The sequence below is a fragment of the Calonectris borealis genome, chromosome 1 (genome assembly GCF_964195595.1).
Source record: "Calonectris borealis chromosome 1, bCalBor7.hap1.2, whole genome shotgun sequence".
In the NCBI taxonomy this organism is placed as follows: domain Eukaryota; kingdom Metazoa; phylum Chordata; class Aves; order Procellariiformes; family Procellariidae; genus Calonectris; species Calonectris borealis.
Genome location: NC_134312.1, coordinates 193,260,278 through 193,288,159, shown reverse-complemented (window position 1 = coordinate 193,288,159; position 27,882 = coordinate 193,260,278). Strand labels below are relative to the sequence as shown.

At 39.1% G+C, this 27,882-nt stretch overlaps 1 protein-coding gene across 17 annotated transcripts in view; it reads right to left on the bottom strand.

Annotated features, from left to right (window-relative positions):
- Positions 1-26,785, bottom strand: part of SUPT20H (SPT20 homolog, SAGA complex component) — a 40,088-nt gene extending 13,303 nt beyond the window's left edge. For 5 of the 17 annotated variants that reach the window (XM_075139751.1, XM_075139753.1, XM_075139754.1 and 2 more), the window contains exons 1-16: positions 26,690-26,775; positions 25,076-25,173; positions 22,299-22,334; positions 18,490-18,548; positions 18,340-18,406; positions 11,910-12,036; positions 11,132-11,235; positions 10,485-10,601; positions 10,300-10,353; positions 9,254-9,393; positions 7,796-7,952; positions 7,648-7,704; positions 6,561-6,632; positions 5,444-5,601; positions 3,171-3,203; positions 905-1,022 (exon numbers count right to left, since the gene is read on the bottom strand). In XM_075139751.1, the coding sequence (XP_074995852.1) occupies positions 905-1,022; positions 3,171-3,203; positions 5,444-5,601; positions 6,561-6,632; positions 7,648-7,704; positions 7,796-7,952; positions 9,254-9,393; positions 10,300-10,353; positions 10,485-10,601; positions 11,132-11,235; positions 11,910-12,036; positions 18,340-18,406; positions 18,490-18,548; positions 22,299-22,334; positions 25,076-25,078 (1,302 nt within the window). In that variant the 5' untranslated portion in view covers positions 25,079-25,173; positions 26,690-26,775. Of the gene's footprint in view, positions 1-904; positions 1,023-3,170; positions 3,204-5,443; positions 5,602-6,560; positions 6,633-7,647; positions 7,705-7,795; positions 7,953-9,253; positions 9,394-10,299; positions 10,354-10,484; positions 10,602-11,131; positions 11,236-11,909; positions 12,040-18,339; positions 18,407-18,489; positions 18,549-22,298; positions 22,335-25,075; positions 25,174-26,452; positions 26,495-26,689 lie in introns of those variants that run through there. The other 12 variants (XM_075139748.1, XM_075139752.1, XM_075139755.1 and 9 more) reach the window with 7 other exon arrangements.
- Between the last annotated feature and the right edge of the window lie 1,097 nt (positions 26,786-27,882).

Below are 27,882 nucleotides of genomic sequence, written 5' to 3'. Positions count from 1 at the left end.
TTATGTATTTTTATATATATAAAAATATATATATATATTAAAAAATACATATACACACACACGTGTATGCATACACTCATGCTCCTTCTTGCCACTCCTGGCCTCCGCATACTGTTCATACCTATTTCAGAGCAACATTGTTGCAGTTTAAAAGTAGGTATTTAGGGGAAAGATGTAGCAAAGGAAATAGCCCAACGGATACAAAATTCATTTACTAGTTGGAGCCTCGAGTTCACCACCAGAGTACTGAATCTGACCAAGAAAGCCAGAAGCAGCAAGTAAAACACAAGGCAATGCCAACAGGCATGAGAATTTGGGAATGCAGGAATTTCTACCGGATGTGTGCATACAAACATATGCACTTTAAAGGTTTTGATGTTTTGGTTTTTGGGTGTTGTTTTTTTTGTTTTGGTTTGGTTTTGGGTTGTTTCTTGTTTGGTTTTGGGTCTTTTTTTTCAGTTTTCATCTTCAAACTAAAGACAAAATATTTTTAGTAATTTCTTAAGATAGAAGAAAAGCAGTTCAGCTACTACATCTGCTGTGTTTACTGACCTGTAAAATAAAATTCATGGCTGCATTTTACTATACTGCTCTGTGAAAGGTTCATCTGAACAGGGGAAAATGCTACAACAAAGCCCTGGAGCTAACTATACTATACACAGCTACAAAAAAAGAAAAAATGACATGGCTAAAAGACACAACATTTGACCAGTGAAAACAAAAGTGCTTTCCTCTAACTTTTCCAATATACTCACTCTGAATGCTTATGACAATAAAGCATTTAAAAATTCATTCAGAATGAATTTTTTATGTTATTTTACTTTTAAATGTGGATAGCAAAAATTATTCTAATAATTCAGTAATCAAGTGCAAATAAAAGAAATGTATGGCTCGATAAACTCACTTCCATTTCCTTCCCTGGAGAAAGATGACTAAGATTGACTGATCCACCTGAATTATGAAACATTTTCACAGGACATTTAGCTTCACTTTGTACTAACTCCTGATACTGGTTCACCACTCTGAAACAAACAATAAGGGCACAAAAAGATTAACAACTTTGACCTTCTAAAGTAGATATGTATATGTAAACACATAATTGTATATATTATATAGTCATATGTTATTTATTTTATAGATAAGTATATATTATAGAAGTATATATCTATAGAAAATAGAGATGCACATATAAAAAACATATCTATATCTCTATATATCTTTCTACTTTATCTTCCTGGGCTCTTATCTTAAATTTATTCCGCTTTAACTTTTCTTTTAATCACTGTCTTTTTTTCTAATGCAAAATACAGTTTGTTTAAGAAACAAGTTTAAGAAACAGTCTTTTGGAGGAATATGGAAAACAGTAGACAGAACAGTTCCCTTCCCAAAAGCAACTGAAGTTCTTTGGGATGTCAGTCAATGGGGATTCCCATTCTCTTCACATGGTTCCAGAATCTTTTATAAAGCTGTGTCTTCTGCTTATGCTCCCTGGGGAACAGACAATCCTCCTTTAACTTGGGTTCTGTCAGAGGAGGACTCTGAATGCAAGGGATGAACTAAGAGGTCCGTACTGAATGTACATCCAAGAACCAGTTATCACATCAAAAGTGATCACTCTTCTTTGAGCACCAGGACAACCAGGTCTTATTCTATGAGACTAACGAGCAGTGATGTATCCAGGAATTTAAAGTATCAACAGCATCAGTCAAACAAGTTTAAAATACTGTTCTACTAAATCAAATACTACATTTCTACTAATTTGTGAGAACTAAGTTGAGGGAATACTGTTTCACAAACATGAGCAGAATATACAAAGTGACCTTGCAGACTTGAAAATGAAGACCTGTTGTAGCTTACATTCTGGCAGACTGAACCTCAATGAAAAACTGCTGGAATATTTCCATTAGCTTACACCTAAATGCTATGAACTACGCTTTATTTTGGTATAACACTGATTCAATATGTTGCTACATGACTAATGCAGACATAAGCAAGGGCCCCGAGATACACGGCAGAGGAAAGGGTGCAGTGTACTTTTTTCAGCAATTAGGTTTTAGACTGCCTTAAAATTACACTGGAATCAGAGTAATAAAATGCCATGTACTCAAAAAAGTGGTCCTGTCCTCCCTCCTCCTCTATTGCTCCTTCTTGTCCTAGTCCCTGAAACCCAGCTACTTATTCTGATTGAAGGATTTGTGCAACCCAGTGGCAAACATGATCAGGAAAGCAATCTCAGTTTAAACTAGACGACTGTATTATTGTTGTTTTACTTTTCCGCCAACCAATCCCCCGATTCAGCTTACAGCACAAACAGCAAAAGTCTCTATCAGTACAACACTGGCAGGACAGAATATAAGTTTCTTGATCAAAATAATCGATTAAAACAAAGAATATTTTTATTGATTTTTGATCAAATCAAGGACTCATCTCCCTGCCAAGCACATAAGAAGAGGGTAGGATGGTAAGAGCTATGGCATGTACATCACCTCGAGGTCTCCTATGAAGGCACAAAAACACAACTCGCTTTGACAGAGATTGCTTTTTAAAGGTTCTGTGCTCATCTGCACAAAGAAACACAGGTATCTAATGTGATGCACACTGACAAACATTTGAAGAAATACTTGTTTTGCTGCCTCAGTTATCCCAGAACTGCTACTCATAATCATTCTACAACTAATATATACTGGAAAACTTTCTTAGAGAAGCAAGTAACAAAACAGCTGAATCAAGCAATGCACAATGCACAAAAGTAAGTTGTATATATACAAGTCCTAGATTACACTTAAAAGTTCAAATGAACAATTTCCATGACTGCTAATTTACCATACAAAATGTCACAATGAAATTCCTGCTAAGTGCTCTCAGAATTTTATTATTACCTATGTAATCAAGAATAATTGTGCAAATAACTGTAACAACATGCTTGAAATCTAGGTAGTGGGACAAGCTGTATTCACATATTTGCTTTCCTCTATTCTTCCTTGCTTATTAAATATAGAAACTGCACACTATATCCTACTTCTTGTTATGATGATTAATTCCTCTTATTTTCCTCATCTGTTCTGCGTCTGTTTCCATAACCACAACATTAGCAGTCATAGTGCCCTAAAAGAAACAAAATTCATTATTTGGCATGAAGCCAAATGGTTGTACATACTATATTAATTTACCTTTCAGCATCAGTCTTCGACCCAATAAGGAACCTGAAATGTAAAATGTATAATACATTTTCAGTCATGAACTGGACTAAAATAACATGTTTTTATAATCACAAAACTTCGAAGGAATGTTAATGCTGCTCTTTTTTCAGACCTGCTGAAAATACAAGAGATACCGTATCCATTTAATGGACTGGGTATCATTTAGTACTTGAAATACAAACTTGGCTTCACAACTATAAACACACGGTCTAATACGGTCTCCTTTAAGAGTGAATTGCCTACAAAGCAAAAGGCAGAATATGGAAGTTTTGTATTTTATACTTTCAAAAAATGGAAGTGAGTAACTGCTACAGAATTGCTACTGTAAAAAGTACAAGGGAAAAGTTATGTATAAATCAACATGTCAATACACTCACTGAAATATAAACATAAGGGTCCTGTGGGTATGGCAAAACCAGCCCTACCTGTAATATTTTAACAAACATTTAGTTTCCATTGTTTGATTTCACTTATGCAAATTCTGATTCCTCATGATTTTCCAAAACTCCTAAATAAGCATTTCTCTTCTGCGTAATACTTATGGCTTGCAAAGTTATTATTTCAGTGATTTTTTTTTTTTTCTAACACTACAGACCTTTTCTTTGCTTCCCTAGCTCAAAAAAAAAAGCATTGTTTTATTTTACAGCAGAACAACAAAAAAGTCTTCTGCACCTTTTAATTCATATGACGTAGTTTTCTAATGAGGAAGTATTCAAATGTTTATAAACTTCAACTGGTAATGTCTTAAAAATAATGGACTAGAGCAGTGATTTCCAAAAAATCCCAGGCATCTAACACCCATAAATCCTTTTAATTCCCAGCCATATTACACAACTGTAAGGTAGCACTGCTGTTCCAGGAAGATCAGTACTAAGTATGTGTGCTGGGTTTGGCTGGGGTAGAGTCAATTTTCTTCATAGTAGCTGGTATGGGGCTGTGTTTTGGATTTGTGCTGAAAACAGTGTTGATCACACAGGGATGTTTTTGTTACTGCTGAGCAGTGCTTACACAGAGTGCTTCTCCTTCTCACCCCACCCCACCAGCGAGCAGGCTGGGGGTACACAAGAAGCTGGGAGGGGACACAGCTGGGACAGGTGACCCAAACTGACCAAAGGGATATTCCATACCATATGACGTCATGCTCAGCATATAAAGCTGGGGGAAGAAGAAGGAAGGGGGGGATGTTGGGAGTGATGGCGTTTGTCTTCCCAAGTCACCGTTATGGGTGATGGAGCCCTGCTTTTCCTGCCGATGGGAAGCAGTGAATGAATTCCTTGTTTTGCTTTGCTTGTGTGCGTGGCTTTTGCTTTACCTATTAAACTGTCTTTATCTCAAGCCACAAGTTTTCTCACTTTTACCCTTCGATTCTCTCTCCCATCCCACCGGGGGGGAGTGAGCAAGCAGCTACGTGGTGCTTAGTTGCCGGCTGGGGTTAAACTAGACTGAGTAAATAGCTCAGTCTAGGGATAAAACATCCTAAGTATTAAGAAGATTTTAAGATTTTAATTAAAAAAAGATAGGAATTATATAATAGACAATAAAAATAATTTTCATTAACAGGACTAAAGTTTGCTTAGGCTCACTGCTCCTCGCCTCTGAAATTTATATGGTCTATTCTGCTCCACAGGTTCCTCCATACAAAGAATCTGGTACACACAACAAAAAGAGCCAAGAAAAGAGAACCTCTGTAGAACCACAGCCAAGAGCAGCAGATTCAAAACAATTCAAAATGACAAGTCTTCTTAGGGGCTCATGTTTTTCTTCATCATTTATTTAGCCTAAATTTCTTTGCATAAGGGTAAACATAATATAATGAAATCTTTTGTTTTCATAGCATCAGGCAAATTTTGAGAACAATTAAAATTGTAAGTAACACTGGAAAAGCATGCTAACAATATCTCACAGTGTCTCCAAAATTTGAGGTGTCAGGAGGTTTTTTTGGTGGTTTTTTTGGTGTTTTTGGGGAGGGGTTTGGTTTTTTTCTTTTTTTGTGTGGTTTTTTTTTCTTTGGGGTTTGTTTTTTTTTTTTACAATATATTTTTAATGTAGATTTAACATTAAAGTACATTTAAGATATGATGGTTGGTTAAAAAAATTTTAGATTCATTAGCTGAATTTTTAAAACAAAACTCTCAAATCAGATTTCTAGCTCTAGAGTATTTTTGCGACTGGAAATGATAAGTGATGTTTGTCTTCCTTCATCTATCAGATCACAGCACAGTTTAAAAGAACGTGAAACTTACTGTGACGGAGTTAATAGGTTGTCGTTTTCCTCATCACCTTTGAGTGTCTGAATTTTACCATAGTACAAGGGATTGCCAAGAGACTGAAAAATGGTCAGTTTTGTTTTTTGAAGCTGATTACCAACTTCACATTCAAACACATAATCATCTTTTATTTCCTAAAAAGACAGAAGAAAATAACCAAGTAAGTCTTAAACAAGTGATAACAGAAACAGTTAGTAAAACACGACAGTTCTATACAATACAGTAAGAAACACTATTAGAAGGGGTGCATTATCTAAAATGAAAGTGATTCGAGAAGTTATCTAAAGGGATGAGAGGAAAAACAGTTTATCATCTCTTAAAAATATAAAAATATTGCAAACTCTAAACAATCGTGTTAGATATGGAAAGGCAGACTCGGTAAACATATATAGAAAGTTTCATATAAATTATAACAATGCAAAAAAATGTTCCAAGTAAAACATTGGAGATGAAGATTAAGTTCTATGGGAAAGTATTACTTTTTGCTAGTATGAAACTACAAAAACATCATGATAGATGCTGTTAATAAAGATTAATTCTTTGTAATTTCAGAGGCAAGATATTATGAATTGATTTATGGCTACTTATATTAAATGATTACTTCTTATCAAATCATGTAATTTGTGCCGAAAATCTTAAGGTTCAACTTAAACATTGCAGAAAGAGATTTTTGTAAGAGATATTTAATATTACTTAATCTCTTTCCAAATATAACATTTTGATTTTAACAGAAGCTCTTTTCCATCAGTCTTTGAGTATCTGAGTGAAGAAACCAATTTGTTGAGCAGAGTACTGCTCTCTGTAACTTATTATACTTTCTTTACTATACAGCAACAGCACATGTTACTTGGGAGACTAAAGTTGCTTTTCCTTGTAAAAGGAAAACCTGAGTAAATTACAAGACTGATCACATGCATGCTGCACTGTATGAAATTACAAGTATCTCTGGTAATCTTTCTGTGTCTATATAACACATGGAAGATTAATTAAATTGGGGGAGGGAAGACTATTCCTACATTACTTAGATTTTGTTGAAATAAGAGACATTTTAACTAGAGACAGAGAAGTTTGGCCAAAGGTCTAAGCTACTCACATGGGCTGGCCAGACAGTTGGTTGTGAGTCATCAGGCTTGATAGACTTTTCCACTTTGGCATATTTTTCCACCTTAAAGAAAATGGAGGTATCAGAAAAGAAAGAACAATAGTCATATTGGGCCAGAGTTAAAGTCAATCTAGCACAATTTCTTGTTTTTAGCATGATAGTTTTTAAAAGCGAGTGCAAGAAACAGACAAGGATAGCTTGATACTTTGTACAGCATCCCCCATCTGTGTTATGCATTCAGAAAAAGTGAATTGGAGAGCCTTCAGAACTTTACATTTATTCTGTTACACCATATTTGCTATGTTAAACTTAACAAAAGTGTGAAACATGGCTTAAGACCACAGATTGAAATCACTGCCTGCAATGTGGAATGGTTAAGAAATTTCACAATACCAGTAACTCCTAAAGACTCTGATTAGGTCAGGTACAACACTGTTGAAGTGCCAAAGCAGAGAAGGTTTGTACAAACTTACAGTATCATTTCATGTGAAATGCACACTCTTGCCAGCCCTATTAAGTCCAAAGCTGCAATCCTGTATAATCTACTGAGTCCCTTCTGTATGCTAGTAGTATGTGTTTTGGCAATGCCAGAAACTGAGAATATGAATGTCCCTGAGAGAAGAATGCACACAGAGCGATCAGAAGAATTCCCAACTAGAATTCTCATATAGAAAATTAAACTATTGAAAATATTACGTCCCATAGTATCATAACATGTCAAAAAAAGAGGAATTTCTACCAAGCTTAGAAATGACTAATTTTTAAATATTTTCTTACATCATTTCTTTTTCTATTTTTTATATTACCAGACAACTTCAAATAGACATGTGCACATTGAACCCAAAGATGAACAATACTAACGGTCTGTTTGCACTGTCATGTTACAATTGCAATGTATTCCAATGTGCTTTAGCTTGTGTTTATACCTTACAGTACAGAAAAATCATTTTAAACGTTAAAGTCACTCCCACTTCTTAAAGGTCAGTCTTTGATACTGGATACTCTTTAGTCACTTCTTCATAGAATACAATGTTCAATACAATTGCTAATAATGGCTAATGGTAACAACTGGACTTACATCCACTTCAGAAGGTGCAGTCAAGTAGCAAGGGTTCTGTTTCCACATATCTACGCACTGGAAGATGAAAAAGCAGCATTAATGTATTAAATAGACAGTTTTAAATAAACAGTTAGAAGTATACCCACCTATGTCTCAGAACACTTACATTTCCAGCTTTAGAAATTTTGAGGTCATACTGCTGGGCTCCTTTCCTCTCCTTTCTTTTCTGTAAGTAGTCAAGTAGTCTGAGCTGAGGTGGTGTTGAATAATGAGCTACTTCCTGCTGTCTGTTCAGAGATGACCTTGAGTACCTTTTGAAGCACCTATGGTAAAATGACAGATAAACTTGTAAAACCATCAAAATGAAATTCCCCACTGCCTGTGGGGAACAGGCACAAACACAAAATATGCAGGGAAATGCTACTTACATTGAGACTAAAAGACAGGTTTTGAGATACTAATTTAAAATTGCTGTTCTGGATTATACTCTACAACTCAAACTCTTGATTTCATATTTTTTAAAAATACTAGTATTCTGTTCATGTGTTTCAGCATTAAGAATGGGGTTATTTTTGAAATGCATAATTGAAGTACATTGTCAAAATGAGTAACTAACTGAAAAGTTGCCAAGCTTAAAATATTTGTATATTATCACAGATTTCAGTTCTATCAAAAGATCTGTGTACTGCTTATGTAACTATAAAGTTATAAACACAGTAACAACCCTCCATTTTTTATCTCATGCCAAACTCATTGGTACATTAATGCTGTTCTGGACATTCATTTAACACCTTTGCCTATTTTTCTAGTGGAAAGTTGGTTAACCACCAAACTCTAATTTTAAGGACAGCTTGATCAATTTCATTATTTATACTTTTTTAGACATTACCACTGGTTGTACATTAGCATAGTATTTCAATGCAAATCTAGTTTTAAATATTTCAGTAATTCTGACAGGCCATTAGCACATTTTCATTCTACAGAGTGAATACAACTCTTTTAGTAGAACGAATGTGAATCATTTCAAGGTTTTGTGGGAAAAAGTGAACAACCATGCACAAAAGTGAAACAATTTCAACATTTTGTATAAAGTGCATTCCACATTATTTTTAAGTTTTCTAAGATTCTAATATGCCTACGCTTCTGTTTAGCCTAAATGCCAAGCATATAAATAATTCCCTTGATTTCCTCATTCAGGGTTAAACTTGCACATAGCTTTTAACAAATCAGAGACCAATATGCAAGATATCCATTTATATATTTTACATTACTGAGCTGCCATCTGACTCAGCTTCCATATGAATTATGCAAAAAAAGGACAAAATCAAAACTGCAATAACGTATTATGTTAAGAAAATAATATATATACACACATTCTTTTGACATACAAAAATAAGCATATTACAGTATCTAGTACTAATTGAAATACAGTATAATATTGAGCACTTAAAAATAAGATATAATTTCTTGACTGTTCCTCATCTTCCTAATATTTAAGTAGATATTACTTTGAGCACTGCATATGAGAAGCAAAATTTTCATGTAAAGCATTGCTTATATTTTTCTTTGAAACACTCCATAAAATTTCAAAGAAAGTCTCAACTTGCTTCACACTGAAAAGTACCGTTTCATGGGGCGAGTATTCATCTTCTGCTTGTTGTACAGGAGTCTGTTTGTGGTACAGGTCACTGCTATTGAAGGATCAAGACACAAAGGCTCTGCTGTAGCCAAAATAAGTTGGCTCTCAAGTAGGAGTTTGTCCTCCTGTAATATACACAGCTATTAATAAATGTAAAAATATGAAGACTTTTACATTAATTAAGTTGATACATACCTATGCATATGTGCACATTATGTTAAAGAAAACTGAAAAAATTGCATGTGGATAGTCAACAAAAGAAAATATTCAACAGTTCAGTATCACTAACCATTATTAGGAGTTACACAGCTTTGGGTGGGGTTTCCAATAGGAGAATAAATCCTTCTTAAAAGTAGAGGGCATGTTCTGTTTTTTTGTTTGTGTTTTCTTTGTTTTAAACACAGTACTTGTGGCAATGAAATCCATTTTCTGTCAGTGATTTATATTGATGGACTGGCAACCAGTGCCATACAGATGATCTACCTGGGACTTCAGATTAGAATTTGAAATGGATTTGAGCACGATTGTGGCTCTAAAATACAAACGACCACATTGAGTACACCACGATATTCAGCGTTTAACTAGCTGTAACTGTACAACCGTAGTTACTTAGGATTCTCTTTACTGTAACATTATCAATAGCAAAATGATGCTAGAGAAGCAATTGTGTCATTAGACTCCAACTGCTGTTCTGGGGATCTTTGCTGAAGATGAATAAAATAAGGTAAACTAGTTAGAGTAACTCAAATACTGTCATTCTGCAAAACCAAAAATTAAGGTCTGATTCTACAAAACCTTTAGCAAATCCTACTGTCTTCTATGGCATCTTGTGGGAAGATGCTATTAACAAGTTAATTTGGCAGCTCTCTGGAGTGTGTCCCATGCAGCACTATGCACATCACTGAATTAATCAAAAACATAATCAGTTTTGTTTATCAGATTTTATTAAACAAATAAATAATTTAAATAAATTTTATTTTATTGTGTATTTACCATATCACTGTAAGGTTTTAAAACAACTGCTAACCCACCTGTGTCCATTTGTGGTTGTCACTTGTTATAGAATGCACATCACAAATTAAAGTCTGAGGAAGAAGACATAATAGTAATTAGCTTTCAACTAAATAATAAGATTTCTTAACGTATGTTCAGTAATGGTTCATATCCAGTCTAGGAACTACTGTAACAGTGAGGAATGACTTAAAACTCTTCTTACCTGCATTGTAGGACGCAAAAGAATGTGCTTGCTTTGGTACGTTGGAGATTTCATGTTACCAGACTGCCTATAGTCACGTATTTCTGCTATGACACATCCACAATGAAAAATATTAACCTAGTTGAAACAAAAAAACCAACTTGTAAATAAACAAATATTTACCAATCTGCCTCAGCCCCTGCCTCCAAAACCAAGTTTGTGATATATCATACAATATTCAGTGATATTATGAATAAAACTGATCACTAATTTTGTCAGACCAGTGGTCTTTACTACATACCTAGACATACCGAAAACACAAGCTTCAAATGTAGTGTTTTCATATGCCAGCAATGTAGTTTTAAGAAATTCCCATGTGAAATATTTCATAATGACAAAGAACAAAGGATATTTTCCTAGAGCACAGAGTTGAAGTTGTTTGGCAGCCTTAACCATAGCAATCTCTCTTCTATCCCTTTCTCCCCAATATTTATTTTTCTTTTCCCTATATATCAATAAATTATTTATTTGGGGCATTAAATACTACAGTTCCAAATGCAGAAGCGTTTTACGTCTTTTCGTTGGAATCACTTATGTGAAGCATTCAAGAAATTAAGGTCTATCTAGGTGCAAAACATAAGTTCTTTTTGAAAAGAAAACTTTCAAACCTGAGATTTTTCTAAAAGATCAACCAAAATAGGTGGCAGCTCCTCTGCATCCAAATATTCAAGCAGCTCTCCTTCCTCATAAGGCAGCCGAATGGTCTCAGAATCTGAATTTAAACAAAATATATTGCTTTTCTTTTGCCTTTCAAGTTCAAACTCCAACAATGTGAAATCTAAAACAAGCTTGCCACAGGAAAAAGCAGGGCCAGTGGAAACGTATCCAAATAGGCAATTTTTTTGCACAGTAATAATTTTTTACATCCATATCGGTTCCCAGAGCTTGATTTTGCTCTTATTGTGCCAAAAGGCAACATGCCTTTACAGCTCAATGGGATGAAATTTTTGCTCCCAGCTGATACACTGTATGCTCCTATTGCATGTCACAGTACCAGTGGCATGAAGATGCAACTAAACTGGAAGACAGATGCCTTTAGTCAGACCTAGATTTAGGAAGCAGTGAAAGAAACAATTTCACAGAAGGAACCTGAAGCAAGAGAAACTCGCTAAGCAACTCGGGAAGCTAAGGGGAAATAAAAGAATGGAAGGCTATCAAAAAGACTCATATCTACTGATTTACGCTGCACCATTAGAGACTGTTTCTGAGCACCTCACAGCTTTATGCAAATTTTTAGTTAAAGTACAGTTGTTTGTGTTTGTTTTTTTTTTTTCCCCTCACCAGGGATTATGTTAGAAGCAAAACAGTTAGATGTAAGCAACAACACATTCTAACTATTTATAGAGCATTCTGAGTATTTGTAAAAGTAAATAGCAAAAATATTACCTGAACCATTTTTTCCCCTGAGCATAAGTGAATAACCCTCATTTCCCGGATAGAGGTTCACTACCAGACACGACAACGTCTCCTGCATAACCAGCTTCTCAAGTAAATTCACATTTCGCCTCAGCTTCTGCTTTAAAAGTAAACATTGCTTATGAACATAATACTATCAAATAATTAGTAGCAATAAAAACAATTGCTAGAATATGAGTACTATTTAGATTAATGTTGAAGTATATAGCTAAACAAGCCCAGTTAAATTTAATTGGCCTATATTCAGCAGAGTATATTCATTACATATTATTATACATACTTATACGCACAGATTAAAAAAAAAACCACTCATTTAAATTAAAAAATCCTTGAATTATAAGTCCACAGACAACACAGTTGTAAAGAATGACATTCAACAAGAATGACCCTATGCTACAATGTTGTAAATCTACAGTGCACTATTATTCGAATCATTTCTATAAACATCATTTATACCCTTATTTATACACTACACATTGATAACAACAACAAAATATTTAGTACTTTCAAATATTCCTAACAGAAGCAGATATTTCTTTCCAGGATTAAAATATTGAATTACAGCTTTTGGAAGCTTTCTTAACTGCATTGCCTTGTCTGTATTTGCTGAAATCTGATCCAGCAGCTGCAGAGGCTATTCCCTTTTTTAATTGTAAGAATGAGCTTTTCCACGTATAACAGATTCTTAAAATTAATTAGCATGTTTCAAAGACCTCATGTATATCCTATATATCCTACAAATTTAAACGTTTTAAAAGCCCCCTGAGAACTTAGAACAATGAATTCTAAACCTCAGACAATTTTACACCTTCTGGTTGGAGGGTAGATTTCATAGCTGAATACCAGGTCTGGGTGGAGCCACTCATTGGAAGTCAACCCTAGCACTCAGACTGCCCAACTATTCATTTCACATACATACAACTAAGTAGTAGTGGGCTATCTCTTTTTGAACAAATTTATCTTTCCAGAGATATTGGGAAGATAGAAAGCAGAATCATTACTTGTAGAGAAACTGTTCCTAAGAGAAAAATACTGAAAACAAAACTCCAAATCCCACAGCAATATAATCCAAAAAATCATTTTAACAGGTATTGTTAAGGAAAATCTTTTTCACCTCCTGCTATGTAGTTTTGTAACCATTGCCCGAAGTTAACTCTTCCCTATGCATAATGAATGACAGTGACTATATATACTGCTTTTTACAGTTTAGAAATTGTGGAAACTAACACAAAGAAAAGGACAAAGTAGCACATAAATCCTGGAGAATTAATGGGGAAAGAACTAGAGGAGCAGGGAAGAATGGGGGAAAACATGTCATGGCAACAGTAAAGGTAGAGACTACTCAGGAAAGCCAGTTCCTCATACAGGACTCTGGTGACGCAGCCTGTTATGCAAAACCTTCTTCAGTTAAAACTCCTTTTAACCACCCCCCACATCTACCCCAGAACAAGAGACTGCACATGCACTGCCTCAATTTTCAGACACATTGCTGAGTAGGGGATATAGCTATTGGGCTTTCACTTAGACACAGTATGAAGCAATCCGGGGTACAGTAACAGCCATTGGAGAGCGAAGTCAACATTCAACTACTCTGACATCTTTTCTCTTAAGAATTGAGATATTGTCATCTTTTGAAGGAAAAGTTCTTTTTCAGTGTTGGATAGATTAACACTTTCATATTTAGTTATGCAATGGCATTAGGAGGACAGAAAGGAATATGAGAATTCTGTAAGAGTTGATTTAAAAAAGGATCATCAGGTTATGTAAGAGAGGTTAAGAAGAAATTAATTATTTACTAAAGTTATATTTAAAAATAAAAAAGAAAGCAATCAAAAAAATAAAACCAATTCTATTCCTCTATCATTGGGACAGAATTAATACTGCTTCTAGAAGTGGTTACTAATAATACTATTAACATTTCTAATTGAACTTTACTATTTTCATGACCTGAAGAAAAAGGATCAATCAAGGGCATTACTCCATCCAAAACACAGGTACTGAATAATTTATACTAACTAGTAACCACTCATTGAATTCCTAAATAAACAATTCATCTTTTTTCCCCCAGAAATCTGTCTATGCATGCAAGAAATAGCCATGAGATGTATTTTTATGAAAGGCCTCTGCTCCTTAAACATCTCATAAGTAAAATCTATAATGATAATTCAATTGTAAATGTAATTAAACTGAATTAATCACATTACTCTCTAATTTAAATTTATTTGGTGAATGACATGTTAGTTTTATTTTTTAATCTTTAGGTTTTGTTCAGTAATAGTTGGCCAGTTATAGCTTGCGGTTTTTTTTGCTTGTTTCATTTTTTTGGGCGTTAGGATGTTGAAGGGGGAAAACAAGTAAAGGAAAGAGGAGAGAACAATAACACAGGCCTAAGCACATTTTTGACACTGCATTCATATGACCTGAACTTCTTAAGACATATTCTAAGCACATATTAAAATATAAAGCCTCTCTAAGACATTGGAATAAATTAGCATTTTAATTGCAAACATTTCAATAAGCAGGTAAAGTCACATTTCACGAAGCATAAAAATTTTTTATGACTACAAAAATCAGCTTTCTCCTTTGACCTGGCTATTAAGAAATACCAGCTCAGAGCTGATATTAAGCATTAGCTCAGGTCTTGTCTGGAAAGATTTTAAAGATGAAGGAGTGGCCTGAGGTGTATTACATTTCTTAAGCGTTCATCGCAGTATATTGCAAGAGTTCAGATATCAAGCAACCAGGCCAACTGCTCTGTTACATCAGCTAAAACTCCTAACCCTCTCTGACTTCAGCCACAGAAAAGCGGCACTCCTCCCTCCTGAACACGCACTGCAGTGACTGCGGGATGGCTGGGAAGCAGTACAGAGAAGGTACAGGTGCTTCCTTTTGCTCCCAGTGACTTCTGATGACTACCACCGAATAAAGAATACTGAGTACTCCTGCCTAACAAGACTGAAGTAGTGATTTTATGCTCTGTTTGTTACTCCTCTGTCCTTACCTATGAGCAAAATGTTAACTTTAATACCTAGTTGTCCAGCAGTGCACTGGTGTTACACAAAATTATGATTTTATCTTTATCATGTTATCACTGCTCTTCTTGTCCCTCACTGTAGCATCTTAAATCGATTTTCCCACTTACCTTTATGACTCAAAAGTTGGTCAAAAACCATAAAATAAACAGATCACCTCCATTAAAAAAAGCTCTTGTAGCTATTTACTATATCTCTGTGAAATGGAAATCTAAACCCATCACCCCAGGTTCTTCCCTTGACTTCGGACACATTTCATTAATCCCAGCACCACTTTACAAATGCATAGAAATGCACCTTGGAAGGTGCAATTTTGTCTCAACTTCAATAGAACTATTAACTATTTGAAAATTAACTTCATGAACAACGCTAAACATTGTTCTTTCAGGAAGCAGAAAAAGAAAAGCCAAATTTTATATATATTGACTGAAAAATAAAACTCAACTCAATAAAACAACTTGAGGAAGCATCATTTTCTGTTACAAAATATAAGGAATAAACAGAAGCCTAAAGATGTGACCTAGCTGAACCGAAATCAGATCCTAAGAGAAGACTGCAACTTGTAATTTCCTCTAGGATGTAACTGGCTGTGTCAATCTTTAGGCTGCCATTCTAATACAGACCAGTAGTAATGCAGCTCATAAAGACAAGGGCCATGCAGCCTCTGTAGTGGAGGCAAGAAAACATTTGTTTCGTAAGTAACACCTAAGGTAAGTTTTTGCAGATAAAACTTCAGGAATACTGTGGTGTGAACAAAGTCTGCTTGTTTCACCCTAATGAGGTTAGCTTTACTTTAAAGTGCATTCTTACAGTCAATTGTTTCCCCACCTTACACATGCAAGTTAGTTATATTTTCTTCAAGAACAGAAAGATGCATGCAAGATGATGTTTTATACAGTTTCCCAAATACATCCAACCCTGCATATCATTCATCACCATTAGAGATTAACCAAGGACAAAAAATCCCACCAAAACAAACAAACAAAAATCCCACTGTTATCTGGCACCATTTGGTTTATTCATGTATCATAATTACTCACTCCCCACAGCTACCAATGTACCTCTTAGAAGCACTTTTACAGCAAAGCAGCAGATATGTGCTTTAGTATTTTTGCACTAGTCCAACGTGGAACTCAAATGACTTTCATTAACAGCGTTCTGAAACTTTCATTACTCTGAGATGTTTTCATGCTCGCACACTGATGCTACCATGTGCAGCTGCCAGAAGGCACCAACTGAGAATAGGCAACTGATCCATGACTGATGCATGACTTTTAATTTTTTTTTTTTTTTTTTTTTGTGTAGTGGAGCCCCTCAGATTTACCTGCCTAGCACAGATACTTCCAGCCCACAGACAGGTCTGCTTCCACATTCGTGTTTAAGACTGGTTCCAAAATGATTGTTTTGATTTTTATTTCTTTCAACTTTTAGGTATAGGAATGCTGCACACTAGAGTGAAACAAATTGCTCTAGATAATCACCTCAACATAGTTAGTTCTCTCTTTAGTGTGCATGTGCACAAACAGAAGAGACACTGAGAAGTAATGAAACTGGGCAGGCTGGACTAATAGAGGATGAATAATTAATTAGTCCTTTGTGAATTATGGTGAAAACCTGGTCTTGCCTCTGAACACCAAGAACAAGGATACGAGTGACCAAGAAAACTGCAGAGTAGAAAATAGGAACGTGGGAGAGATGCAGTATTACAAGAGCTAAGATAAAGGGAGAAAGTTAAGACTGAAAAATAATATTCAGATTCAATTTAAAAATTGCTTCTGAGTGGACAACATAATTACAACTTGTACCATCAAAATGATACAATACTGGAATAGAAGCTTCGACAGTTCTGTACACTAAAATCTTTAAGCTACATTCAAGTCATTGGCCAAACTCTAGTCAGAATACTATTTCCTTCTTCAGTTTTATTGTGCAAATTAAGAGACAAATAAGCAGTCCTATGCTCATGGATGAAGTTTCACAATAGCAGTATCTCCTAACCTTTGCACCTCGATCTTTGAGCTTCTCATTTTCAATAATTACAATCCATTACAGAAGACCAAGATATCTATTAACTGCCCACATCTTAGTTCAGTGAATAAGGGCTCTAAATACAAATGTTTCTATCATAATAAGCTTCCAATTCTTCAGTAAAGAAGAACTTAAATTTTTACTCAAATCTAGATCAGCAATAATCCACTTCATCTACTGTGATGTTATAACTCGCTTCACTACTTTAATTTTATTATAGTTGGGTAAGTTTGCTGAGTGCCTTCTAGTTTAGCAACAACTATCGCATTGAAATCATACTTTTTTCCCAGATTCCAGTCTAGCAAGCCCGATCTTCCCCCTGCTGCTCAAATATCTTGTTACTCATTCACTATTGATGTTTTTATCTTTTAAAGTCTGTAAGTTGCTTAACACCTTACTCATGTTTGTGATTTGAATCAGCATCATACGCTAAATAAAACCAACTACATCAGAATTACAGGTGCTTAGTAACTAACATATCATTCCCATTTGTCTTCTCATAGGTTTTTACTTCCTTGGGAAGCAGCAATACAGCAGATTCCACACTTGTTCTTCTCATTCCATTTGATATTCACAGTTTAGCAAAGTATCTTGTGCCTTTTACACCTTAGATTTATTGTTGCTAAGCCTGTTTGAGCTTCAAAAATTTCACAAAACGCCTTAGCAGTTCATCAGTTATCCGAGGAATAAGTCTGAATTTACAATAAAGCACAGATTCTAAAAAATTCTCCGCATTTTTTCCCATGGCAGTCATGCTAAGCAATTGATTCTGAAACAGTGATCCTGACAACAATGCACGTGGCATTGACACTGGCCCTGAACTTGACCACAACTGACTTCAGTGACATAGGATTAAGTCAGAATAACAGGTCACTCAAGCCAGTCTAGGCCTTACTATTCATATTATCTCACGCAGTTATTTTAGTAGTACTGTTATCTAATAAACTTCTTAGATACACCTCTGCATTCTAGACCATTCTTCTGAAATTCTCTCTTTTCATATACAGAAAAGCATCTCAAGAGCACAATCTTTACAATCCTCTGCCAGCATCTACCTTATTACCTGTAAAAACAGATTTAGGGTTACCAGGTAGCCATTGGCCCTCCCATCACGTTGTTTTTATTTCAAGCTGAACTAAGATGATGCTATTAAATTACACAGTTTAGTCCACAAGAGTCATAACAATCGTTTCTCCTGCAGTGTTAGCCTTAGGTAACTACTACAGTAACCAGAATTTATTCTTTTTTAACAAGGGAATTAAGTGAAATTAAAAAAACCCTATTTTCTGAACTTGCCTGTTCAGACAGCAATGAAAAGCTGCTCAGCAATTTCCACTTACCTTTATCTCAGGCTCTTTTTCACATTCTTCTATATATAAATCATAGAGTTTTTGACATACAGATTTCCTGAAAATATAAAAGCTTAAAATGTAAACAAAATTAAATCAAAGAAATGCTATTTAAAAGCTAAATACTGAAACTCTTACTACCTTCCACTGGATAAATATTTTCTTTTGGGGGGTCTCTGACGGGCACTTTCAATGATATACTAGAAGAGAAAAGTAAACCAAAAAATAACATACATATTACAAAGAAACTTAATTCTAACTACCATGCAACTTTAGTTCATTACCAGACAGTGTTCTATGGATACAGAAAGTAATTAATGGTTATGGTACATGACTGTGTCAAAAGTGTACTAAACATGATCTGGTGTATGTTACAGTCATCAAAAAGGACACATCCCAATTTACCTGTGAAACACAGCATTTCATGGCTATGGCAGGAGTTGCACACAAAGTCGAGATTTTACATTCATGTTTTGTAATTACAGTAGAAAATAACACTACTGTAGCAGTTAACGCTACTGTATTTAGTTAACTACTGTAGTAGTTAATGTTACTGAAGTTAACATGGTAACATATTGAAGTCAACGTGCCAAGATACCACCAAATTCATGCGCACTGGCTCGACAGTGGTTAAGGATGAGGGGGAAGGCCAACAAGGCAGATATCCTGCTGGGAGTCTCTTATAGACCACCTAACCAGGACAAGGAGGCAGACGAAATATTCTACCAGAGGCTCGCAGAAGTCTCACAGTCGCTAGCCCTTGTTCTCGTAGGGGACTTCAACTTTCCGGACATCTGCTGGAAATACCACACGGCAGAGAGAAACAGTCGAGGAGGTTCCTGGAGTGTGTGGAAGATAACTTCCTGACGCAGCTGGTAAGCGAGCCTACCAGGGGAGGTGCCTCGCTTGACCTGCTGTTTGCAAACAGAGAAGGACTGGTGGGAGATGTGGGGGTCGGAAGCCGGCTTGGGCTTAGCAACCATGAAATGATAGAATACTCAATACTTAGTGAAGTAAGGAGGGGGGCCAGCAAAACTGCTCCCATGGACTTCCGGAGGGCGGACTTTGGCCTGCTCAGGACACTGGTCGAGAGGGTCCCTTGGCAGACAGTCCTGAAGGGCAAAGGGGTCCAGGAAGGCTGGACGTTCTTCAAGAAGGAAGTCTTAAAGGAGCAGGAGCAGGCTGTCCCCATGTGCCCTAAGAAGAACGGGCGGGGAAGACGACCGGCCTGGCTGAACGGGGAGCTCTGGCTGGGACTCAGGAAAAAAAGGAGAGTTTATCACTTGTGGAAGAAGGGGCAGGCAACTCAAGAAGAGTACAGGGATCTCGTTAGGTCGTGTAGAGTGGAAATTAGAAAGGCAAAAGCCCAGCTAGAACTCAACCTGGCCGCTGTCGTGAGAAACAACAAAAAATGCTTTTACAAGTATATTAATGACAAAAGGAGAGCCAAGGAGAATCTCCATCCTTTATTGGATGCCGGGGGGAACGTTGCCACCAAGGACGAGGGTAAGGTTGAGGTACTTAATGCTTTCTTTGCCTCAGTCTTTAATAGTTGGAGCAGTTATCCTCAGGGTACTCAGCCCGCTGAGCTGGAAGACAGGGATGGCAAGCAGGATAAACCCCCCATAATCCAAGAGGAAGCAGTTAATGACCTGCTACACCACCTGGGCGTTCACAAGTCTATGGGGCCAGATGGGATCCACCCAAGGGTACTGAGGGAGCTGGCGGAGGAGCTTGCCAAGCCACTCTCCATCATTCACCAGCAGTCCTGGTTAACAGGGGAGGTCCCAGATGACTGGAGGCTCGCCAATGTGATGCCCATCTACAAGAAGGGCCAGAAGAAGGATCCGGGGAATTACAGGCTGGTCAGCCTGACCTCGGTGCCGGGGAAGATCACGGAGCAGTTCGTTTTGAGGGCACTCACGAGCCATGTCTGAGACAACCAGGGGATCAGGCCCAGCCATACGGGTTCATGGAAGGCAAGTCCTGCTTGACCAACCTGATCTCCTTCTATGAGCAGGTGATCCACCTAGTGGATGAGGGAAAGGCTGTGCATGTGGTCTACCTGGACTTCAGTAAAGCCTTTGACACTGTCTCCCACAGCATTCTCCTAGAGAAGCTGGCGGCTCACGGCTTAGACAGGTGCACTCTTCGCTGGGTAAAAACCTGGCTGGACAGCTGAGCCCAGAGAGTTGTGGTGAATGGAGTTAAATCCAGTTGGCGGCCGGTCACAAGCGGTGTTCCCCAGGGCTCCGTACTGGGGCCGGTCCTGTTCAATATCTTTATCAATGATCTGGATGAGGGGATCGAGTGCTCCCTCAGTAAGTTTGCAGACGACACCAAGTTGGGCGGGAGTGTTGATCTGCTCGAGGGTAGGAAGGCTCTGCAGAGGGACCTGGATCGATGGGCCGAGGCCAACTGTATGAGGTTCAACAAGGCCAAGTGCCGGGTCCTGCACTTCGGCCACAACAACCCCAGGCAACGCTACAGGCTTGGGGAAGAGTGGCTGGAAAGCAGCCCAGAGGAAAAGGACCTGGGGGTGCTGATTGACAGCTGGCTGAACATGAGCCAGCAGTGTGCTCAGCTGGCCAAGAAGGCCAACGGCATCCTGGCCTGTATTAGGAATAGTGTGGCCAGCAGGAGTAGGGAGGTGATCGTGCCCCTGTACTCGGCACTAGTGAGGCCGCACCTCGAATACTGTGTTCAGTTTTGGGCCCCTCACTACAAGAAGGACATGGAGGTGTTGGAGCGTGTCCAGAGGAGGGCAACGAAGCTGGTGAAGGGCCTGGAGCATAAGTCTTATGAGGAGTGGCTGAGGGAACTGGGGCTGTTTAGTCTGGAGAAGAGGAGGCTGAGGAGAGACCTCACCGCGCTCTACAACTACCTGAAAGGAGGTTGTAGCGAGCTGAGTGTTGGTCTCTTCTCCCAAGTAACTAGCGATAGGACGAGGGGAAATGGCCTCAAGTTGCGCCAAGGGAGGTTTAGACTGGACATTAGGAGAAATTTCTTTACTGAAAGAGTGGTCAGGCCTTGGAACAGGCTGCCCAGGGATGTGGTTGAGTCACCATCCCTGGAAGCATTTAAAAGACGTGTAGATGAGGCGCTTAGGGACATGGTGTAGTGGGCATGGTGGTGTTGGGTTGACAGTTGGACTCGATGATCTTAGAGGTCTTTTCCAACCTTAATGATTCTGTGATTCTATGATAATATTTACAAATCAAGTACTCAACATAACCAACTTCAGGAAGTTTAATTTTCCCCTTGTTTCTTGCATTTACACTAGTTTTCTCTATAGAGCTGTGTATTATAAATACAATTCATGTACATTAAATATTTGAATTACAAAAGAAGAAGAAGAAAGATACCATCCTACATTAAATGTAGCTTATATTCTAAAAAGGTTTTTCCAAATCTCTATTGTTTGTCGGAAGTATTTTGATTAACAGCTTAGTTCAGAATTTCAATGAAGAGAGGTTCTCCCATAGAATAGGGTTCAAGGTAACCATTATATCAGATGTCAGCATGAGAGAACATGAATGCGAAGGCACTTGTCTCTTTGTTCTAACTGGGCTACCATTAAAAACACAAACAGGATTTTTGCCATATATTTCTGCCAGCTGTCCTGGATCACTACTATACAGCTCTGCTTATTTCACAGCACACAGATTTGCTGGTTTAAAAGGGGAAACTGAAGTCCTACAGAGTCTATCATCATTGCACCTGATGAAGTTCTCAGTACAAGTAAGAGACAAATACGCGACATAGCAATTTTAGTGAGAATTTTGCAAAACCAGTGTTACACATATGGGTGATTATTTATACACACACACATATATTTATATGACATGCTCCTCCACTGCTTTTCAGGAGAAATATAAAAATACAATAGTTATTTTTTAACTGTGAGACCAATATATTATGCGCAAAAAAATAACGTAGCTACTCCTTACCTCTGCACGATCCAATGCCAGTTCTAAAGCTTGTTGCTGCAAGAATTACAAAGTTTTTTTTAGAAAGTACATTAACTGTTTAAACAGGTTTTGACTAAATTATGAAGTCTTAGAACAATGAAAGGCAATTAGAATTAAAAGTAGGAATAGAAATTACACCTAATAAAAGTAATAACACATATTAACCAAAACAATTAGAGATGACAAATAGAAAATCTAGGCTACATTAATCAAAAAAAATATAGAGAAGTGTTTTTGAAGAATCTTCCACTCTTCAGCAAAGCTTAGAAACACTTGTAATAGGTATTCCTTTCCACGTATATATTTGTGTTGTTTCCTCAGTTTAAGCCATCCCTATCAGCTGTTCATGAAAGCAAATACCTTTACTCGAACCTCAAGGAACAGAAGGCATATGAGCCACGAGCAATACATGGCAGTAATAGTTATTTCATAGATTGGAATAGAATTCAGGGGAGAAAAGCATACTATAGTAACAACAAAGAAATATACAGCAAAAATAATTGGGCTTTTTACCATTCACCTACAGTGTCTCTAAATTTCTTACCTGTTCTTGGAAAAAAAAGCACTTGACGTGCTATTACTCATTAGAACCTGCCACTGCAGAACATTAAAATTTTAAAGTGTTTAGGTGTTTATATGAGTATGTCAAATACTCATGCTTTCTATAGAGGTCTAGTGGATAATTGTATGATTTCAGACATTCAATTAATTTTAACTATTGGTAAAACTCCATGGCAATATTGTCACTTGTGACTAGAAGAATACTATATGGAGGCAGAATTTATACTTCGTACTCAACTGTCTAACACCAGTCATGACTGAAAACACACCACTAGCTTAATATGATAATTCCTATGATGCACTGGACAGTGACTAAGTGTTTAGAAGTATTTACAAGCTATGAAGGAAGACATCCCTGAAAAAAGAATTATCAGAACTCAGGAGTGACAAGTAAAATAATGTTTTTTTAAGAAAATGAGAAACATTAATGGCATTCTCCTCATTAGCCAGACAACTAGCAGACTAGAGTGAAGAGATCTGATTTGCCTCGGTCTTCACCGGCAAGTGCTCGAGCCTCACTGCCCAAGCCACAGAAGGCAAAGGCAGGGACTGGGAAAATGAAGAGCCACCCACTGTAGGAGAAGACCAGGTTCAAGACCATCTAAGGAACCTGAAGGTGCACAAGTCCACGGGACCTGATGAGATCTATTCGTGGGTCCTGAGGGAACTGCTGGATGAAGTTGCTAAACCACTATCCATCATATTTGAGAAGTCATGGCAGTCTGGTGAAGTTCCCACTGACTGGAAAAGGGGAAACATAACCCCCATTTTTAAAAAAGGGAAAAAAGGAAGACCTAGGGAACTACAGGCCAGTCAGTCTCACCTCTGCGCCTGGGAAGATCATGGAACAGATCCTCCTGGAAGTTATGCTAAGGCACATGGAGGACAGGGAGGTGATTCGAGACAGCCAGCATGGCTTCACGAAGGGCAAGTCCTGCCTGACCAACCTAGTGGCCTTCTAGGATGGAATGACTACATCAGTGTACACGGGAAGACCTACAGATGTCATCTATCTGGACCTCTGTAAGGCCTTGACAAGGTCCCCCACATCATCCTTCTCTCTAAACTGCAGAGGTATGGACTTGAGGATGGACTGTTCGGTGGATAAGGAATTGGTTGGATGGACGCATCCAGAGGATAGTGGTCAACGGTTCAATGTCCAGATGGAGATCTGTGACGAGTGGTGTTCCTCAGGGGTCTGTATTGGAACCAGTACTATTTAATATCTTCATCAATGATACAGACAGTGGGATCGAGTGCACACTCAGCAAGTTTGCAGACGACACCAAGATTAATTGTGAGGTTAGCACACCTGAGGGACGGGATGTCATCCCCCAGAGGGACCTGGACAAACTTGAGAAGTGGGCCTGTGTGAACCTCATGAGGTTCAACAAAGCCAAATGCAAGGTCCTGCACCTGGGCTGGGGCAACCCCCAGTATCAATACAGGCTGGGGGATGAAGGGATTGAGAGCAGCCCTGCTGAGAAGGACTTGGGGGTACTGGTGGATGAAAAGCTGGACATGAGCCAGCAGTGTGTGATCGCAGCCCAGAAGGCCAACCGTATCCTGGGCTGCATCAAAAGAAGCATGGCCAGCAGGTCGAGGGAGGTGATTCTGCCCCTCTACTCTGCTCTGGTGAGACCCCACCTGGAGTACCACGCTCAGCTCTGGAGCCCTCAGCACGAGACAGACATGGACCTGTTGCAGCGGGTCCAGAGGAGGGCCGCAAAAATGATCAGGGGGATGGAACACCTCTCCTATGAGGAAAGGCTGAGAGAGTTGGGGTTGTTCAGCCTGGAGAAGAGAAGGCTTTGAGGAGACCTCATTGCGGCCTATCAGTACCTAAAGGGGGCTTATAAGAAAGATGGGGACAGACTTTTTAGCAGGGATTGTTGTGACAAGACAAATGGGAATGGTTTTAAACTAAAAGAGGGTAGATTCAGACTACATAGAAGGAAGAATTTTTTTACAATGACGGTGGTGAAACACTGACACAGGTTGCCCAGAGAGGTGGTAGATGCCCCATCCCTGGAAACATTCAAGGTCAGGTTGGATGGGGCTCTGAGCAACCTGATCTAGTTGAAGATGTCCCTACCCATGGCAGGGGCGTTGGACTAGATGACCTTTAAAGGTCCCCTTCCAACTAAAACTATTCTATGATTCTATGAAAATACATTACCTGAATCATAACTTACCATTGTAGTTGAAGCCAGGTGACCAAATGGCAAAAGAAGTACTTAAGAAATTTGGTGCAGTAGGCAAAGAATCATATTTTATGGTCACACTTGGGGTACTGAAAAAAAATCAAGCAGAAAAAAATATCGCTAAGAAACTAAATAAGCATTTTATTTAAATACAATATTTTCAGTGGTTAACTGTACTTAAATTTAACTTGCATACTGTCCTTTCCTCCAAAAGTAGAAACAAGAAAGTTCCATTCAATGTAAGTGCAGAGGTTCCTATTCTAGTTACTACTACTTTGCACAATCGTTTTACATTAGTTATATTAAATAGTAAAGTAACAATAAGCATATAATTGAAATTATATTGCCAAATACTCTTCTCTATTGCAGCAGTCTACCTAGATACCCCAAACATCACATCCACAAAAGGCTAGAATATTTAATGACAAGCAGTCAGAACATTTAGTATACGCCACTAGGTTTTTTGTTTTGCTTTTATGAAAGTATTATTCCACAGACAACAATTCCACTAGCAGTGCCTTCTAGCACTATTTTGAGATGTTAGTTTAATACTGACTCACAGTAGGCTGTCAATTATGAAGTGAATAAAATTTGCACAGCACTAGCATGTTCCTTAGATGTCCTTGCCCTCAGATACCATGTCCCTATGCCATTTCATTTTAAAACTCAGCTAGATAGTTGTTTGAAAAAAAACCTAGCTCAACACCTCCCATCTTTAAATCCTGTCCTTAATATCATTCCCAGTGAGGAGATGTGAAAATTCAAGTTAATTTTGCTTTCACATTTGAACACTACAGTGCCTCACTATACTTCAAACGTTCACTTAAGAAATTCCACCACAAATAATATTAGTTTCTGGAAATACTTCTGCTGCAGCTACATTCCACATCAGCCATGGCTTTGGCAAACACCTTCCTAGATCTCAGATGACATATGCCTGCTACCTCACACCTCCCTAAACCTTACTCAGCTGTTTCAGCGTGGAACCAATTTCAATAGGGAAAAAAAAACACAGACGATGACTCAGAGCTCCCCGCAAGGCTGAAACCTGCTGGCTTCTGGCAGATGGCGAGGTGGTGGGCGAACAGGAGCCTGCCCAGGACGGCCCAGGGGGGCGTCCATCCACGCCATCCTACAGGCCAGCTGCTTTCCGAGCAGCCCCTCCGCCGCCGCCCCAGCTCACGCTGAAGCCAGGTCATAGAAGTGGGAGACCGAGAGAGCACCCAGCCCGACCGCGAGCGAGGCGCAGGTGCAAGCCCCGCGAGGGGCGGGGAGCCCGATCCGCCGAGCACCGCCAGGCGGGCAGACGGGCCAACGGCACCTCCGCGCCCGCCGGGGCTGCCGCCGTCTCCGCGGTCACGGGCCTACCTGCGAGGGCGGAGAGCGACCGGACGGAGCCACCGACCGCAGCAGCCAGCCGGAAAGGGCCGGGCCGGGCCAAGCCGCCAGGCCGCGCTGCGGCCGGGCCGAAGGGCGCAGGCCAGGCCCCCAGCTCCCGCGGCCCACCCGGCCCGGCCCGGCCCGGCGCAGGGGGCCGCCGCCACCCGACCAACCGCCCCCTCCCCGATGCGGGCGGGGGAGACCCGTTACGCCGAGCGCCGTTACCTGCCGGCCTCCCGCAGGGCCCTGCCCCCCGCACAGCTGCCCCCGCCGCCCGCTCATCCGCCCCCGCTTCAGCCCACCGCGGCGCCCCCGGCCGCTTCCGCCCCGCCGCTTCCGAGTCGCTCCCGGAAGGGGCGGGGCCAGTCGCCATGGCGACGAGGTGGGTTAGCGACGAAGGGTGGGAAGCGACTCGCGCCGTCGCCATAGAGACAGGAGGGCGGGCTCCTAAGCTCCGCCCCTTCGCGGGCGACCCGCGGGCCCCGCTCGCGCCAGGAGTAGCGGTTGGGCGCTGAGGGGCGGGGCGGGGCGGCTGAGGCGGGCGGTGGCTGCGGGATGATCGTGGTCCAAGTGGTGGTAAAGTGCCTGGATACCTCTGCAGGCCGAAGGTTTAACGCCGCTGTGAAGATCTGAATAGGTTTCCTTGTGTCTCAGGGATGTCGTAAGGATATTTGAAAATTTTTGATGTGTGACTCCCGGGCAGCAGTGCGTTGTGGAAACTGGTTTCTCTGAGGGCAGAGAGGAAAGGTTGGGTGGTGGGCGGTGTGACAGCAGTTCAAGGATAAAGAAGGATTAGTTGGGAAAGGTATGGTGGACACATGGCTGAGGAAGCTTTGCTTAGTATAAGCTGAGTGCCTGAATGTAAATTTTACTCAGTCAAAATGCTCTGTATTTTCATAATTCCCATTTCAGGTATACAGGAATTATTCTAAAGAATGATACCGGGAACATTTAAGCCTCTTTTCTCTGTAACAGATTATTGTGAGTGTTTTAGCAGCTGCTTCTGGCTAGCTTGCTAGGGCTGCTAGGTGATTCATCAGATCATTATGCAAACAACCATCAGTCTGAAGTGATAAAAGCTAATTTTGAAATTGCATTAAAAGCCTGCTCTTTGTAAAGTGAAAACATGACTGCCTGTTTTGGGGGATTTGTCTGTTTGTTTGTTTGTTCGTTTTTTATGGAATGTTCAATTTTCTGTAAAATCAGACAAAATAAAGCAGAACTGCACAGCAGATTTGGTATATATATGTTCATGTACATATTGGAAATTTCTTTTAATTACATAGTTGACAACAAAGGGATTGGAGGCAGCTTGAGAAGAAATTTTCTGTGACCTCTCCCTCCAGAGATGTTAAATAATGCCTGTATTGCCTTTGCAGATACTTGTCTAATAATGATCAGATCTGTCTGCAAGTAAA